The sequence below is a fragment of the Tiliqua scincoides genome, chromosome 4 (genome assembly GCF_035046505.1).
Source record: "Tiliqua scincoides isolate rTilSci1 chromosome 4, rTilSci1.hap2, whole genome shotgun sequence".
Classification (NCBI taxonomy): Eukaryota; Metazoa; Chordata; class Lepidosauria; order Squamata; family Scincidae; genus Tiliqua; species Tiliqua scincoides.
In genome coordinates this window covers 104,871,055-104,888,160 of record NC_089824.1, presented here as the reverse complement: position 1 = coordinate 104,888,160, position 17,106 = coordinate 104,871,055, and the positions used below count along the sequence as shown (strand labels likewise).

Below are 17,106 nucleotides of genomic sequence, written 5' to 3'. Positions count from 1 at the left end.
AGGTGTCTGCACCCTACACATTTCTGTAGCCAGCACATTGGGAATGCTGTCAAAAGTAGTACTGCCCTCCTTGTAGTCTCTCTCTCTCTCTCTCTCTCTCTCTCTCTCTCTCTCTCTCTCTCTCTGAATAGCTTCCATCTGAGAATCACAGGACTGCTTACTCAATAATCACGGTCTGCAAGACAGGAGAAAATGTCTACCAAAGGCTTCCTTCAGATTTCTGCAGATGCCTCTCCACTCTTTTTTAGCATTTCAGTATTATGCTCCTTCCCTAAAGGCTGCAAGGACCTACACTATTTCCCTGCATAACTGCATCTGGCACTTGACCTGAATATGTTTCTCCCGATTAGGCAATGACATTCTCATCTGGAAGCTCCATTTGTACACGGCAGACTGTTATTTCAATACAGAGGGCATACTCCAGCTCTTCTGGAAAGCACTGTCTGGAAATGTGTGCTTGTGTGTCTGTGTCTGTGTGTGTGTGTCCTTATAGCTTAAACCTCCAGAGATTTCAGCAGCTAAAATGATATGGAGCCTTTCACCTCTAGATCACTGGCCTGAATACCGCATAATACTGCGATGGCCTCATGCCTCCTCGATAATCCATGTGAAATAAGGTTGATAGGTCTGGGTCAGATTCTGATGAAACAGACCCAGATCTCCATGTCACAAAAATGTATTGCAATAATAATCAGGTATCTGTCCTATTTGCTCAGAAGCAGGTCATCATGCAGGCTATAAGGGAATACATGGGGGTGAATGCCCTAAGTATCTATACTAAGCCTTTATGCACATGTAAGGATATATTCACATGCTCCTTGGGGAGGCATACAACAGTGGCCTCCCTCAATCCTCCATGTTCATCCAAATGGGGAGATGCACTGGGGAGTTATGTAGGAATCCTCCACTGAAAAATAATTGGCTGCTTCAGCAACTGCTATGGAGCAGTTGCTGAGAAATGTACAGCATGATGCTGTCATGGCAGAGGATATATTATCCTGAACATTTGGGAGAGAGGAGAAGAATCTGAATCCCTTAATGCCCAGTCCTATCCTCAAGATATGCCTGTGTATCTCCATGTACGCTGGGGCAATGACAGTCCCTTCAATGGATGCATCAAGGATGCAGGTGCAATGTTGGAAAAATGCCTTGCCAACATAGGCCATCAGATGTCACTCAGATGCAGGCATGACATCACTCACGATGCAGGCAGAGAGGCCAAAACAGGCAGGGGATTGGGGCATGACATAGCAGGGATGAGGAGGAGTCGTCTACACCTTAGCCTAACTCTTCTTCAGACAATGGACACGCCCCTGATGCAGGAAAAATGCTACACCAGTGACAGTGTTGGAGTAGGTAGGAGTGACCTCATAAGCCAAAGACAGTGTTGGTGTAGGTAGGAGTGATCTCATAAGGAACAATGGGGAAGGGAAAAACCAGGAGAAAACTGCATCTCCTGCCACGCCCTTGCCACACCCACTTTCCTACAATGAAGCATAGGATTTGATTGATTTCAAAGGCAACCATTACAGACATACATTCACAGGAAGATGGACAGACATTGGAAGTGTACCAATGGGAGCACATATTCTCTGCCCTGAAAACAAATGCCTCCAATTGCCATGAATGGGTGTTAAAACCCACCTTCACCTGCTGAAACCTCCAGATCTATGTCCATCTTCATTGTGACTGCCTTTTCCTGTCTCATAGGCTGCTGTATGAGAACACAAGAGACACATCCCCTATGATGTTGTAGGGTTCTAGGTTTTCTCAAACAATTACCCTGCTCACAATCCCTTTTGTCTTGGACCCACTTAACCTAGAACACACTCTGGGCCAGTGCTCCCATTTCATCCAAAGGAAACAATTTCACATGCATTTTAGAATCTCATATTCTGGGGAGATGAAGCTGAATTTCCCAGCTTGCGTTATCGAAAAAGAAGGCCTCCAGTCAGGATTGACCCCATTTTTAATCTACAAAGGACCCAGATGATGTTTTTAAGTTGTCTGCCACAAATGCCTGTTTTATATGAGCCCCTCTCGGTTATTGTGCGATGAAGAGGAAAGAAATGAATGATTTTCAAAAAAACAAGGAAATTAATTGCAATGTTTCATATATTCATATATTTAAATTCTGTGTGCTCCTGCAAACCCTAAAAAGAGGCATGCGGAAAATCCTAATTTCAAATTTGCTATTCTTCAGACAAACTAGCTTATTTCTGTACAAGTGATCAAGTAATTTTCATTTGAGATCTGTAGCTTAAATAGAAAGAACATTTGCCCATGTAGCAAACACAAGGCATGCGAAGGAAGTGCAGCCTTCCCTGGGCACTGCAAATCCAGCTGTGATTCAAAGCATGACCTTAGTGTGACCTCCAAGGGATTCAGACTCCCTGACCCATTAGCTTCACTACTAAGACTGGCAATTATTCTAGCTTATATGAGAGTATTTCCGATCATGTGACTGTATGCCTGCAGAGAGCAAGGCTAGACTCAGAGAACGGCCTGAAGGCAAATGATGCAACCCTCCTGCTGAAGCTGAGCGGGTCTGATCCTGAACACAGGCTAGATGGGAGGAGCCACACATAAGCTGCTCTGAAGGACGAATGAGGAACGCATATTAACAGGGATCACCACCTCATTTTGCCTGCAGGTCCAGGCATAAATGGCTCCTTCTCCTATTGGAGAGTTTTTAGAGTCAGACACCCTCCTTCTATCACGTGGAGCCAGCATGAAATGAAATTCCCAAGTGCCGCCTTCATGCTGCTGTTGTAATATAGCACAGCCTATCATATCATTCAAAGAGAGTTTCTACATCATTGCCACACAGTCGTGGTGGCAGGTGGCACTGGTGTGGAAACTCTGCAGGCACCATAGTACGTGTTAAAGCAGCAGAATGGAGACAATATCACCAGTGTGCTGTTTCCAGAGGGGTTTTGTAGCATGTACAAATCAGCCCTAGAAAGAATCAGGGGGCCCTTTCCTCATGTTGTATCTCTGAAACTTACAGCCCAATCCTAACCTGCACTGGAACAGGCTGGCCGGCTGGCCTATGCGGTATTCAGCACAGGATTGGGACTGGCTGCGGTGCAACCTGGGACAAGGGAAATCCCTTACCCCTTGTAACAGGGCATCGGTCCGAATGGGGCTACTTGAATCTGCGCAACCTGAAGAGGTGGCATAGATCCAACTAGCCCAGTGCTAAGCCAGGAGGGGGGTTAGGATCAGGCCTAAGTGCAGATCCTGGCTCCAGCCCCTCCTGGGTCCACCCTGCCCACAGGCCCACCCACCGCCCTCCCTATCCCCATCCCGGAATGTCCCAATTCTGCCCTTACCCGCCCTCCCCAGACCCTGTGCTGGTCTGACTCAGACAGTGCGAACTCACCCTTCTGCCAGTGCAGCGGGGCTGTGATCGGCTTCCAGAGGCTGGCATGTGTCTGTGTGCCTCCTAACTCCTGAGGTTTGCAAAACCTGGAGGCTACAGCAAGGAACTTGCTCCAGCCTAGGGCGCACTTTGCATTGTGCCCTTAAATAAGGAAATATATAAGTTAGGAAGGCCATTTTGAGTGATCATTGCCAATCTGTTCACCAACCCAATAAAACATCATCTTGGTCACTGAATTAACAGCCCAAGCCAAAGGGCCACTAGCAACAGCACAGCTGCTGCTGCACCATTGCTAGACATTGCAAGCGTGCCATAAAGCAAGTTAGCAATGTCTTGGAAGTAAGGCGCACTGGCAGGAAGGCCTGTGCCATCCCTCTGGCACTGAATCCAGACTTGTGGTGAGTACAGCGTGGAGTGGCACAGGGGAAGGGGGGTCAGAATGGAGGTGGGGAGGGGTATAATGGGGGACATAATGGGAGGGTGAGGCCCAGGAGGGGGTGGGGTTGTCATACGAGGCCTCCACCATATCCTAACCTTCCCAGGTTTGAGTGACCTACACAGGGCTTCTCAGACTTGCACTAGCAACTTTGCTGGCACAAACCGAGTAGTCCTGTTGAGCAGCCTGGGGCTGAACATAAGGTGAGGGAATAAATGTTCCTGTACCCCAAAGAGACCTCCAGCCTGCTCGGTTTCCATGCTGGATACACCATGGGCTGCATGGCTCCACTGCATGAGCTCTGGATAGGATTGGGCAGCCCACTGTACATCTGAAGGCCCTGATCCAAAAAATTGCCATCTTTTGTTTTCATGCTATTCACCTATGTTTGATCTGACAGGTGACACCAGTTAACTGTGAGATGGCCTTTTCAGGGACAAAATGGTTGGTCATCTACCAAAGTTGCAATTGTTGCTTATTTCTTGTGTGGGATCCAGGCATCTTTTCCCAAGGAACTGCTTCTGTTTTCATATTAGCACATTCTTCCTGCACTGAAACCATAAAAGTCGTGGCAAAATGCAACTCTTCCTTCTGCTTAGTATGGCCAAAACGGTGATTTGCATGCTGCCTGGAAATGTCATGCTGTGAGACAAGTGTCATTCACAGGATTCTCAAGACAGCTGGAACAGAATAGCCTCAATGGCACCCTGCTACAGTAATAGGAGTATGTGTAAATCGGGAGCAGAAATTGCACAAAGCAGATATGTTTGTTAAAACTAGGTCTGCCCCAATCAAACACTAATAGAGGTATGTGTTGGGGATCTGATTTTTAGAGCAAAAGGTGGGGGAAGCTACAATTGTTACACAACAAATGTTCTAATAAATTCTTGAGCATCATTTGCTGATCTCTCTGATGGTTTGCTATGTTTAGGATACCCAGCAGGTGGGGTTGTCCTGCACATCCCATGATGTGAGGCTGCCATGTTTCCTTAATTTGAGATAGTGACAGCAGACAGAACTACCTATTCCCCCCCCCATTTAACTGCTGATCCAGTAAACCCAGGAAAGAGAACGTAGGAAGCACCCAGTGCTGCACTAATCACTAGGCACTACTCCCCTCTGGCTTCTTCCCCGACAGTAGTACTGCATAAAAGCTCCCCCATAATGTTGTTACACCTGCAAGTTGAACCCCAAGCACTGGCCCAAAGCACTGAATTCCTTCTGTTGCTGAATGAATTACAGTAAATCTGAGTCAGAAAACCTACATTGTCACAAGTTGTCCCACGTGATTGCATTATGTGTGCAAATATTGCAGCTAAATGGATAGTAAGGAGGATGACAACTGGGAGAAATCTCATGCGCTTCTGATTTACACACAAATGCTGCAGGCGACAGGATGCAGGGGTCGCCATTTTGGTGCTGCTGCATTGGCAGGGGTGTGTGTGGAACAATACAACTGGGCGATTAATATTCTTTAAATAGTATCTTACGATTTACCTAAATATGCTTTAAAACATAAGTTACTTATTTCTATACTGTTGAAAGCAGAAGCCATAAACTCGATACTCTTGATTCTCTAATCTAGTTGTGGTGCAGTCACAGGCTGGACATGATGAAGCTATTCACACTTTTGCTACACTATCCAGTTTGTCCATGTCTGTTTAATTCACTTACTAAGCCAAGAATTAGAAGCTCAGCAGTGCATGAGCTGAGACCCTCCTGAGACCCTTTGCCTTTTCTCAGATGAGGTTATCTACCTGCATGACTGCTCTGCTTTCATTGAAAGCAGTCAGACAATTTTCACAAGGGCTTACAAGAGCTGGGTTTAGGTTTTTTTTTTCCCCTCTCTAGCTAATCCATCTTCCTTCTTGACTGTTTGTGCTTGATGGAAGGAGACGCTTTTAGGGATACGTGAATCTAATTACACAAGACAACAAGAGAGACAATGCATTCCTTCCACAGCCAGAGCCTTGGCTTTCTGGGAACTAAATTCCCATAATGAAGAGCAAACTGCTGAGTGCTGTTGGGACTGTTCTGCATCCTTCATTACACCCTCAGAGAGTGCACACAAGTAATGACTGAACTGCTCAGAGTTTAAAGATGGCATAGTACATGTAGCATCTTTAGGTCAGTGTTATGTAAATAATCAAGTTATGCTCTAAGGGAGGCAAAAAAATTCAGCACTGAAGGCAACTTTACTCTGCCCAATGCAGTTCAATATGAACCTAAGCTGGGAGGAGTAGGAAGTAAAATGTCACTGCTATCATGGGTAAGCTCCACAAATTCCTTCCAAATAATGATCACACAATTCCTTGCTTGGTTTATGGCTTCTAACAAGATTTCAAATCCAAGGACATAGAGCTACAGGGTAGTGGTATTTTCTATTTCCTTGCACTTCCTATAGCCAGTAGGAAACCACAGGAATGAGATCCATGCACTGTTTTTTGTTTGTTTTTTACTACAATTACTACAAGGCATTTAAGACATCAGTTATAAAAAAAATTGGTAGGTGACATTGCTATTGTTGTGCAAGAGCCAATTAAAACATCATGTCAAGCACTTGTTGCCCTCAAAACTTGGTTAAGGGTGAAAATGTAACTTTCTAAATGTTGAGGTCTGAACATATTTCATTGCTCAGAAAATAAATGCCTTGGAATGCAAAGTACTTCCACCAAACCACAGAACACTATTCCTGTCTTAACACATAAGAAGAGCCCCACTGGGTCAGGCCAAGGGCCCATCTAGTCCCGCTTGCTGTATCTGACAGTGGTCCACTAGATGCTTCTGCGAGGACATAAGGCAACAAGATACCTGTATCCTGGCATCTGGCATTCAGAGATAGGCTAACTCTAAAGCTTAGGCTGCATGGATTCATCATTACTGTCTTCACTCTCCGTCTTGGAATCAGGAAAAAAAAATGTAGAGAAAAATGAATAATTCTTAGTGTTCCACATGAACAACTCAATCAAATAAATGTCTAAAAAGTAATTTTCAAAATCCCCATCTTGTCCCCTTTCTGTCTCCTTCACTCTCAATAAATCAAAATCTTACACTATGAGTCTGCAAAATAAAGAAGTCACATCTGGACTAGACTCATCCATTCATGCCCTTGCTGTTGCCTCAAACAGAGGGCCTGGTTCCTCACACATCTGAACCAGTGAGGTATATGGTGCGCTCAGGTATCAGCTAGAAGTCACATTTCCAAATGTATTTTCATTGTTTCTGCTGTCATTGTTGCAGTTGAATATGAGAATGACTGACAAAAAGAGAGGCCAAAAACATAGACATATATTTCATCAGGATATTTGGTTCAACTTATTATATATTAATTTCCAAAGGCAATTTGCACCTCAGTCCAGGGCCCTTTGGGCTCGCCAGTGCACACATGGAGCTCCTACATGAAAAGGCTCACCCCTAAGGGAGCTTCCCTTTTGAATACACAGTTACGATTAAGGGAACAGAAACCCTGTCCAGACAAGGAAGCTTCACAAAGTACTGAAGTTGCACTCCAAGAAATTGCTGCACCAGGCTATAAGCACATGTGTTACTATCCCCTGCCACCACTTCACAAGCTGGAAACTCCTTAAGAATCAGTTGACTTCTGAGAAATAGAGCTCAATTCTTGAGAGTAGGGCTCCTCTTCAACAACACGTGAAGTTGCAATAAAAGAGAAAAGTGTCTTGAGCACATGCAGAGTGCCTCCAGTCACCTTCAAATGCCATCTGCCTGCATACCTTGCCAATAAAGCCTATCACTTCACTTGCTATTTATCCCAAGGAAAGTGAGGAGAGGAAGACGTTTTTATACATCCTTGAAAATGAGAACTCAGGCTGCTGGGATTTTTTTCAGGGTTGCCATGGTCACAGCAGAGTCCTTATCCTATCATGGAGGTTTAATTCTACAGCATGAAAGGTTCAGAGCTGATTTCTTTGTCGAGCCTGGGTCCACACTATGGCATTGAAGAAAACAGCACTCTGAGCTTTTGGAGATATTTATCTGACGGAAAAGGGGGTCAAAAGGAAATCTTACTCCAAGTTTGTCCTTAAAAATATCAGGAGAGTATTCTTTTTCTGGCTTATTCACATGTCTATCCCATTCATACATAAAGCAGAAATGGGACATCTAATTTTAACAACAGAAGGAGTGCACAGTTGTGGGGAGCTGAACCCTCTGCCTTCCCTTGCTTTACTTCACCTCCCTAAGGACTTTTTCTCAGCTTAGCTCACTTCTGGTATCTGAGGTGGGCTGGGAGGAACATGTCTGCAATGATAGAGCATGTTGGGGGTAAGGCAGGGAAGCCAGTACTTGCTAATACAGCCCTTTAATGTAAAAATCAAACATCACCAGCCCCTCTTTTTATATGTGAGCAGACACATGAATGAGCAAATGTGGCTGTCCCTCTCACGTCTAGTTTGGCTCACGTGTGCAGAAACGTCAAACAATGATGTGCACAGAGAGCATTCTTGGGGAGCCTCCTTGGGCATGAAACACATCCCCGTCTGACCACCAGAGGTCTGAAGCAGAGCACATTTAGAGAACAGTGTAAGATAGTTTCCCCCTGAATTTAATACCAAGAGTAAGCAAGCAGGGGGCAATTTTCATTTAAAAGATATTCTGATTTATTGGTGGTTTATTACATATTTTATAATTTCAGACTGAATGTCTAGTGGTGCAATCCAGAGGCACCCCTGGGCTGACATAAGTCCCTTGCACGGGCCCAGGAGTGTCGCAAACATGCCATAAGACACATTTGCGCCTCCTTGAGAGGAAGCCGAGGTGGCGCTCTGAGAAGCGCCAGCCTGCGGAGGCTGACACAAGCCTCCGTGCCAGCTTCCTCTCTCAGACTTGAAGAAAATGTAGGAACGTTCCTGGGCAGGGGGAAGGCGGGCAGTGGGCAGCCCCAGGGGCGGACGGGGAACGGGAGGCAGGGTTGGGATCCAGCAGTTATGCCAGATCCCAAACCCCGTTCCCAGGGAGAACTGAGTGGTTCCAAGCCCCTCCACTCTCCTCGGACTTGCGCCACCTCAGGAGGTGGCGCAAATCTGAGGAGACCCATAGGGGCCAGCAGCCCTTACCCAGGGATAAGAAAAAAAGTTTCCTCTTGCCTCTGGCTGAGCCACTTCTGGCCCCTATCCTGCACTGGATACAGCGCAAGCCTCAAGCACAGGATTGTGCCCTAGGTCATGGAAATCCATATGCAATACCGAAATAAAATTTGTAGTCAAGGTTGTGTTGTCAGACTGGCAACCCAGATAATTGTTTTACATTTAATGGGGGCTGGGAAGGCTAGGCAGAAGGTAGTACTCAGTTGCCACTGTGGAAGAGCAACCAAAGGTGAAAGAGGGGCTCTACAGCATTACCAGTGAGCACCAAGGATTGGTATCAGAAGCAGGAGGGTTCTAGTTCAGCACTGTGTCGGTGGACAGCAACTGACTAGCCAGTAAGCCACACAGTCCACTCTGGCCAGTAAGCAACTTCATGTCTGCACTATTTCTCACCTATGGCACAATCCTTTGCATACTACTCAGAAGTCACTCCTGTTGAATTCAATGGGACTTACTCCCAGGTAAGTGTGCACAGGACTGCAGCCCTAGCCTCCCACAGTCTTGACCAGGGTGACCAGGTACAATGGAGGAAAGGGTGCCTATAGCTTTAACCATTGTATAGAAGAGGAAATTTTGGCAGGTGCAGCTTTTTAAAACCCTTCTGTGTTGCCAAAATTCCCTCTTCTACACAATGATTAAAGGTATAGGCACTCTATCCTCCACTGTATCTGGTCACTCTTGGCAACTGCTGGTAAAAATTTGGAGTTCCTCTCCCTGCTTGATGTGAGCCAAGTATATTGTACTAATACTGCACTGGATGATTTTAATTGTTTTTATTCTATAGCATTTCCATGTTATATTATATTGTATACCACTTTGAGCTTTGGGGAAAGTGGTGCATAGGGGTGCAATCCTATCCTGCACTAGAACAGGCAAGCCAAGAGGCTTGCGCTGTATTGAGCACAGGATAGCGGCCAGAATCAGCTCAGCCAGAGGCAAGGGGAAACTTAAGGTGCCCTTGCCCCAATGGGTCTCCTTGGACTTGTACCACCTCCTGAAGTCCGAAGAGAGTGGAGCGTCTTCAAGCCACTCTGAACTCCCCAGGAACAGGGGTTGGGATCCGGCATAACTGCCAGATCCCAGATTCGCCTCCCGCTCCCCACCCACCTGCCTACCCACCCCCAGAGCCACCCACAGCCTGCCCTCCCCCGCCCAGGAATGTCTCTCTCCTGCCTCCTCCCTACCCACCTCAGAGCCTTACATAAGAACATAAGAACAGCCCCACTGGATCAGGCCATAGGCCCATCTAGTCCAGCTTCCTGTATCTCACAGCGGCCCACCAAATGCCCCAGGGAGCACACCAGATAACAAGAGACCTCATGCTGGAGCCCTCCCTTGCATCTGGCATTCTGACATCGCCCATTTCTAAAATCAGGAGGTTGCACATACACATCATGGCTTGTACCTCGTAATGGATTTTTCCTCCAGAAACTTGTCCAATCCCCTTTTAAAGGCGTCCAGGCTAGACGCCATCACCACATCCTGTGGCAAGGAGTTCCACAGACCGACCACATGCTGAGTAAAGAAATATTTTCTTTTCTCTGTTCTAACTCTCCCAACACTCAATTTTAGTGGCTGTCCCCTGGTTCTGGTGTTATGTGAGAGTGTAAAGAGCATTTCCCTATCCACTCTGTCCATCCCCCTGCATAATTTTGTATGTCTCAATCATGTCCCCCCTCAGGCATCTCTTTTCTAGGCTGAAGAGGCCCAAACACCGTAGCCTTCCCTCATAAGGAAGGTGCCCCAGCCCAGTAATCATCTTAGTTGCTCTCTTTTGCACCTTTTCCATTTCCACTATATCTTTTTTGAGATGCGGCAACCAGAACTGGACACAATACTCTAGGTGTGGCCTTACCATCGATTTGTACAACGGCATTATAATATTAGCTGTTTTGTTCTCAATACCCTTCCTAATGATCCCAAGCATAGAATTGGCCTTCTTCACTGCCGCCGCACATTGGGTCGACACTTTCATCGACCTGTCCACCACCACCCCAAGATCTCTCTCCTGATTTGTCACAGACAGCTCAGAACCCATTAGCCTATATCTAAAGTTTTGATTTTTTGCCCCAATGTGTATGACTTTACACTTACTGACATTGAAGCGCATCTGCCATTTTGCTGCCCATTCTGCCAGTCTGGAGAGATCCTTCTGGAGCTCCTCACAATCACTTCTGGTCTTCACCACTCGGAAAAGTTTGGTGTCGTCTGCAAACTTTGCAACCTCACTGCTCACCCCGTCTCCAGGTCATTTATGAAGAGGTTGAAAAGCACCGGTCCCAGGACAGATCCTTGGGGCACACCGCTTTTCACCTCTCTCCATTGTGAAAATTGCCCATTGATACCCACTCTCTGTTTCCTGGCCTCCAACCAGTTCTCAATCCATGAGAGGACCTGTCCTCTAATTCCCTGACTGTGGAGTTTTTTCAGTAGCCCAACTGGGCCAATGCAAGGCTCTTTCCCTCCACTGGTGCAGAGGCCAGCATGCCTCTGCGCACTAGCCTTGCCAACTCTCGAGGCACATAAGGCACATTTGTGAACCTCCTGGGCCAGCGCAAGTCCCTTGCAGGATTGCGCTGCATGTCTTTTAAATAAATAAAAGCAAAGGAATTTGCCATTTACCAATCTGCCAGTCGTACATCTGAGTATCTAAGCAACATTCCCTCTGTTATTCTTTGTAGTTTCTGTCCCTGGGTCACCTAATCACATTTCCTTACGTGCCATTTAATCCTCCAATCTGAGCTCAATTATTTGAATTAGTAAAGTCAATCACAATAAAGTATACAAATTAAACAAATATATTCAGTTATGCATGATAATTCTGAACACACAACTTGGGCTTGCTTATACGGGGACATTATGCATTAGTCCCCCTTCCTCCCTCTTCAAAGAAGAGGGCACATTTTAACAGAGGACTGTTTTAATTAATGTTCTTTATCCCATGTCAGAATTGTAAAGTCATGAAATACTTTTAAAGCTTTTAAAGACAGTCTCTCTCTCTCTTGACACCAGTGGAGAAAAATCAGAAATTCAATAAGCCATTACATGGGCCAACCTGAACTGCATTTTCTGCTTCATACGTGGGGACTCCTTGGCAACAATCATTCAGCAGTGGATTTAAAAAGCAGCTCAACCATTCTTTTTCAGCTTGGAGCACCCTCTTTATGCCAGAGTGAAATTCAGGACATGGCATTAGCTTAAAAGGAATAAGCATCAACAGGATCAACTCTGCTGTTCTTTGCTTAGGTGAAACTCCCTTTGAATCCAATGCAAGTTTGATCCATGTAACTGAGAACAGGCTTTAATGCTAACCGTACAGAACTGCCGCGATGCTGCACAAATTCAGAGTGCAGCTGTGTGCAAGGAATTAAGGATTTGCTGGCTTAACGATTAACTTCTTTATCCTTCTTAAAACTTACTGTGACATCATCTTTTGAAGCTTTCATTGATTGACTCTCTGATTCCATCACTATGAAGCACTTTGGCCAAAGCTCTTTCAGATGGTTAAGTTAAATGAATGGTTTAGTAACCCGCCTATTGGAATTAATCAATTGAGCAAACAGGTTACACAGAGCATGACTATCTATAATTGGGATCTAAAGAACTTTATTCTAGTCAGAGACAGAGAGCTTCAGAAAGTGAGCAGCTAATTAATGCGTTTTGAGACATGGCTGCAACACCACGGCCGTGAAAATGACACAGCACAAGCAAATATTTGGTTGGTTTATGGTAGTGTAATTGCAATGTGAAATGGGTCAACTGTCTCATGAAAATTGTATCTTTTCATTTTAATTTGTTGGGAATAAACGGCATGAGTTCATGGTCCTGGGCAACAGAGCAGAAAGGAACAACTGAAACATGAGGTGCTTGTGGGAATAGAAGGCTACAATGATTACTAAAGATATACAGCTCTTTTTGAAAATATTACTCAGGTTGTTACATCTCAAAAGTACCTCCATGTACAAATCACCTCCTGAAGATCTTAAAAATGGCTTCAGTTTTGCATCCTAATACCCTCACCGGTTGGTGCTGCCAGATGTAATACTGGACAGAGTATAATCATTATATGATAGAACTATCTTTCTCTTGTCATGGTATAGGAAAAGAAGTGGAGTCAAGCCTGGCAAAATTTTCACCTTTGCACAAGCTACTAAAGACACAAATGGCCAGGCCTGTATTGAAATTGGTAACTCCGCCAGTAATACTCCGACACTGAAGATTCCTGCCTCTTCCTTCAAAACCAGTCTGACCACATCATGTTGATCATGATCCACAGGGATTTTTGAAATGATTCCAACCTTACTTTAATTTAAACAGAGCAATTTTGTACTCTACTGGTGACTACAACTCCTTGCTGTTAAATCTTTTCTGAGAAGTCAGAGGAGATGCAGGAGCTCTTTCCCAGAGCTAATGAAAACAGGAATGGGAGGATTAATTACATTCTTCAGTAATTACTTAGTGCCTTCTTTTGTGAGATAGGTATTTTTCATATTGACCAATTTTTCTCTCTGTACCAAAATTCCTGCCCTAATTATTCCAAAATTATTGTCTGAGGACGACTGCCCACTATCTGTATCCATCTGGTGCCCAACTGTTTTGTTTTCTTTGTCCATATTCACAAAGTTCTTTGATATAAAAAAGAGAGTTCAAGTTTCAGACGTGAAGCTGAAAGGCAATTAGCAACAATCTAGCTGAAGCGATGGTTCCAAGGCCAAGATCCCCTTACAAGGAGACACATCCCACTATCTCTTCAATCAAACAGGTTACACTCATTCCCTAACCTGTTGTTGCACTGGATACTGTTGGCCACTGCTGCTCAGGTCCTCCTGGTCCTCCACGTAAGCCTCCTGCCTCCTCCATGTGCACAGCACTAAACAAATGTACACAGTGATTAGATTAAACAGTTCTCAACAAACATCATGATCCCTTTTTTTAACAACCAATCATTTTTGTAGCCCTTTTTTGATTACGTATCTTGGCAATATACGTATAACAGTTGCTCATGAAGTGGTGCTACCTGTTCAGTGACAATGCGCTGCCCACAAATGTAGTGCTGAAGCCTCTAATGTTTCTGTACAGCGCTGCAAAATTGGCAACAGTGGACCTTCATCACATATTTGCATTTAACAACTTAATGCAAGGTCCCCATGTTGCACAAATATGGTCTTGACAGAATTGTTTGTTTCCCTTAATGAGATGTGACATCTCTAACATGGCTGGGAAATCCATAGTGTTTATGCCTTACTGTTTAAGTAAATAATGAAACACTGTCCTGTCAGTTCCAGGCATCCTTCAGCATGCTATCATTTTAACTAAACTCTTTTAGTAAGTATTCCACTGTAATTCACAACACTCAGCAGGGACTGCACCTTGTGCCTTTATCTAGCAGAAAGACAAAACACCCAGAAGCATGCTACAGTATCTTTGTGTGCCACATCATTCGGTGAATATTCTGTCAGAAGACCAGCAAATATAGGTGCCACATATTATCAAGGTGTAAACTAAAGTGACAATAGCAAAAGGATATGATCATGGGAAAAAAGAGTATAAACGCTTTGTTTATTGCATGAAGAACTGCAATCCAGAATGCTAAATTATTCACTGATACTATTGGCAGAACAGTTGTCAATTTCAAAGTCAATTTTTCTTCAAAGGAGATCATATCTTGGACCAATTACTTATTTATTAATAGCAAAATAGATCTTTATTCTGGAATAACTGCCCAATCTATCCTGGGCTTATGATCTGCCATCGTAAGTCCTGGGCCAACAACACAATAGTCGTGGCACTGTTGTGCACTCCAGATGCAGACTCCCCACCAGAGTATAGGTAGAATGGCAGTGGTGGGTGGTTCAGGGCAGAAAGTGGGCTGGGCAGTGGGCAGGCAGGGGTGAGAGGGGAGGATCTCAGTGCAGCTGCACACACTGAGATCCTATCCCCCTTTCCCTGCCCTGAAGTGCCTCTTGGACTTATGCCAGCTAAATAGCTGGTGTAGGTTCAAGGGGACCCATTGAAGGCCAGGAGGCCTACAGGGAAGTAAGTAAAAAAGATTTTTGATTAAGTCTCCTCGGCCATCTCATATCCCCCTCCCATAGCATGCAGCACATGCTCCATCAGTGGCACTATGTGCTATGGGCAGGCAAGGAGCCTTAGTAACCTGATGCCAAATTGACCTTAGTAACCTGATGCCAAATTGGCCTTAAGTAACCTGATAGCATTTTTGATACCCGATTCGTGCCTAGCTAGCTTCCGATGATGCCTCCATAGGTGTTATTGCTAGGATACTACACCCTGACTGAGGCAGATGTGCTGGGTTCAAATCTCAGCCATGAACCTCATTTTGTGTGGCTTTGGACAGATCATTCCTTCTTCATCTAATCTACCTCACATGGCAACTGGGCAGATATATGAGAGAAGAATGTTTCATACATTGAACAGAATGGACTGAAAAAGCAGTAATGGTGATAATTAATTGCTAAAACCATGTGTAGGGATAAAGTATTTTCTGAAATGATTGCTGTTTTTGATTATGATGAGCTTCAATAGGGTACAACAATTCAGTCACTGAAGCAATCACTCATGGATGACTAAGCAAAGTGGTCAGGTAACCTAAATGCACAAAGTACATTCTAACATGGTATAAAAATCTATTAAAATGAGGCTGGAAAAGATCTGATAAATGCAGTGTCCAAAGAGCAGAACTTGGATGCTCCTCTATGGGCACAGTCCACCAGGAAGTTCTCCTTCACAGGCATCAAGAGTTCTGTTGGCATCCTTCAGTCTTGGAAGATTATGGTATCATGCTCTGAATGGTGGTTCTGGAACAGCATCTAGTGTGGCTGAAAAGGCCAATTCGGGAGTGACAATCCCTTCCACAGTGGGAGCAAGTGCAGTCTGTCCCTGGTCTGTCTCCCTGGCTATGGGCCTTCCTTCTTTGCCTCTTTGCCTCAGTCTGTTGGCCAAGTGTCTCTTCAAACTGGTAAAGGCCATGCTGCACAGCCTGCCTCCAAGCGGGCATGACTATGCTTTGCACAGCTCCCATCATTTCAATGGAACACGTGTAGGAGAACTTCCCATGCAGCTTATAGCAGCCGGGCTGCAAAACTGCAGCTTTCTTCACAGAAGAGACGAGGTACATACATTTTAAGATGAGGATGTAGTACATACCCTTGCATTCCAGCCCTTAAGGATGCAGAATAACGCCAGTCAGGATTGGGTGGTTTTGGCTGCAAAACAGAAGGGGGAAATCAATATTAATTGGAGATTTAAACATGTTTAAAAAGCAATGCATTCTAATCTAGGATTTTATCCAAAGTTCTTTCACTTCTTTTTTAAATTTCTGCCAAAGGATTTCAGAAAAACATTAACTTTTTTGAACTTTTTGTCCAGAAATTTGTCCAATCCCCTCTGAAAGGCATACAGGCAAGATGCCATCACGTCACATACATTATAGCAACATTTGACATTAAGAGTGCATCTATACTTACGGGAGGCATGGGGCTGCTACCAGAACTGTGGCTACTCCCCAGTGCCTCATTTGACCTTGTTGTTATTATACAGTACATAGTATGGAGCTGGATGAAGGGCTGCCATTTTTGGTAGCAGCCTCTTGGCTTCAAGAAAGTGTTCCCTCTTATAAGCCATCATTAAAAGCAATAACACTAATAATAGCAATGATAAGAATATACATAGACTGTCTCCACATTTTGCTTTTTTTTTCCAATTTAAAACAAGCAAAAGCCAAGTCAATGCTAGGAGGAGGAAATGCATATGCTGTGATTTACAAGATGCAATGCTCACAAAGCATGCAGCAGGGAGATGAGAAAACAAGCTTTTTAAGACTGAAATTCTAAGCAGACTTGGGTCTTGCTTCTGAGCAAATATAATTAGGATTAGACAGTAAAGGTTACCATGATATGTTTGGAGAAGGAGAAGGCAGAGGTTTGCTTTATTTTTGTTTTTTTAATACACTTTGCTTGCTTCTCCAATGGATATTAGAAAATGATGCTCTTCTACTGGAAGGTGTTTTTCAGAGTTCCTATAAAGTGCAGCCTCCTGTGAAGAGAGAACTTGAGCCAGCCTGCTTGTAATGAGTTTTCAGTCAGGTTTATGGACTGCAGAGAATTGCACCAGATTATATCAGGCATGCCGAGTGCAGCAGATTTTTGTAAAGGCAGACA

General features: G+C 44.6%; 1 protein-coding gene across 2 annotated transcripts in view; it reads right to left on the bottom strand.

Annotated features, from left to right (window-relative positions):
- PCDHAC2 (protocadherin alpha subfamily C, 2) overlaps positions 1 to 17,106 on the bottom strand; it is a 57,931-nt gene that overhangs the window by 16,492 nt on the left and 24,333 nt on the right. For both annotated transcript variants that reach the window (XM_066623602.1, XM_066623603.1), the window contains exons 2-3: positions 16,094 to 16,152; positions 13,708 to 13,796 (exon numbers count right to left, since the gene is read on the bottom strand). In XM_066623602.1, coding sequence (XP_066479699.1) covers positions 13,708 to 13,796; positions 16,094 to 16,152 — 148 coding nt within the window. The remainder of the gene's footprint in view (positions 1 to 13,707; positions 13,797 to 16,093; positions 16,153 to 17,106) is intronic.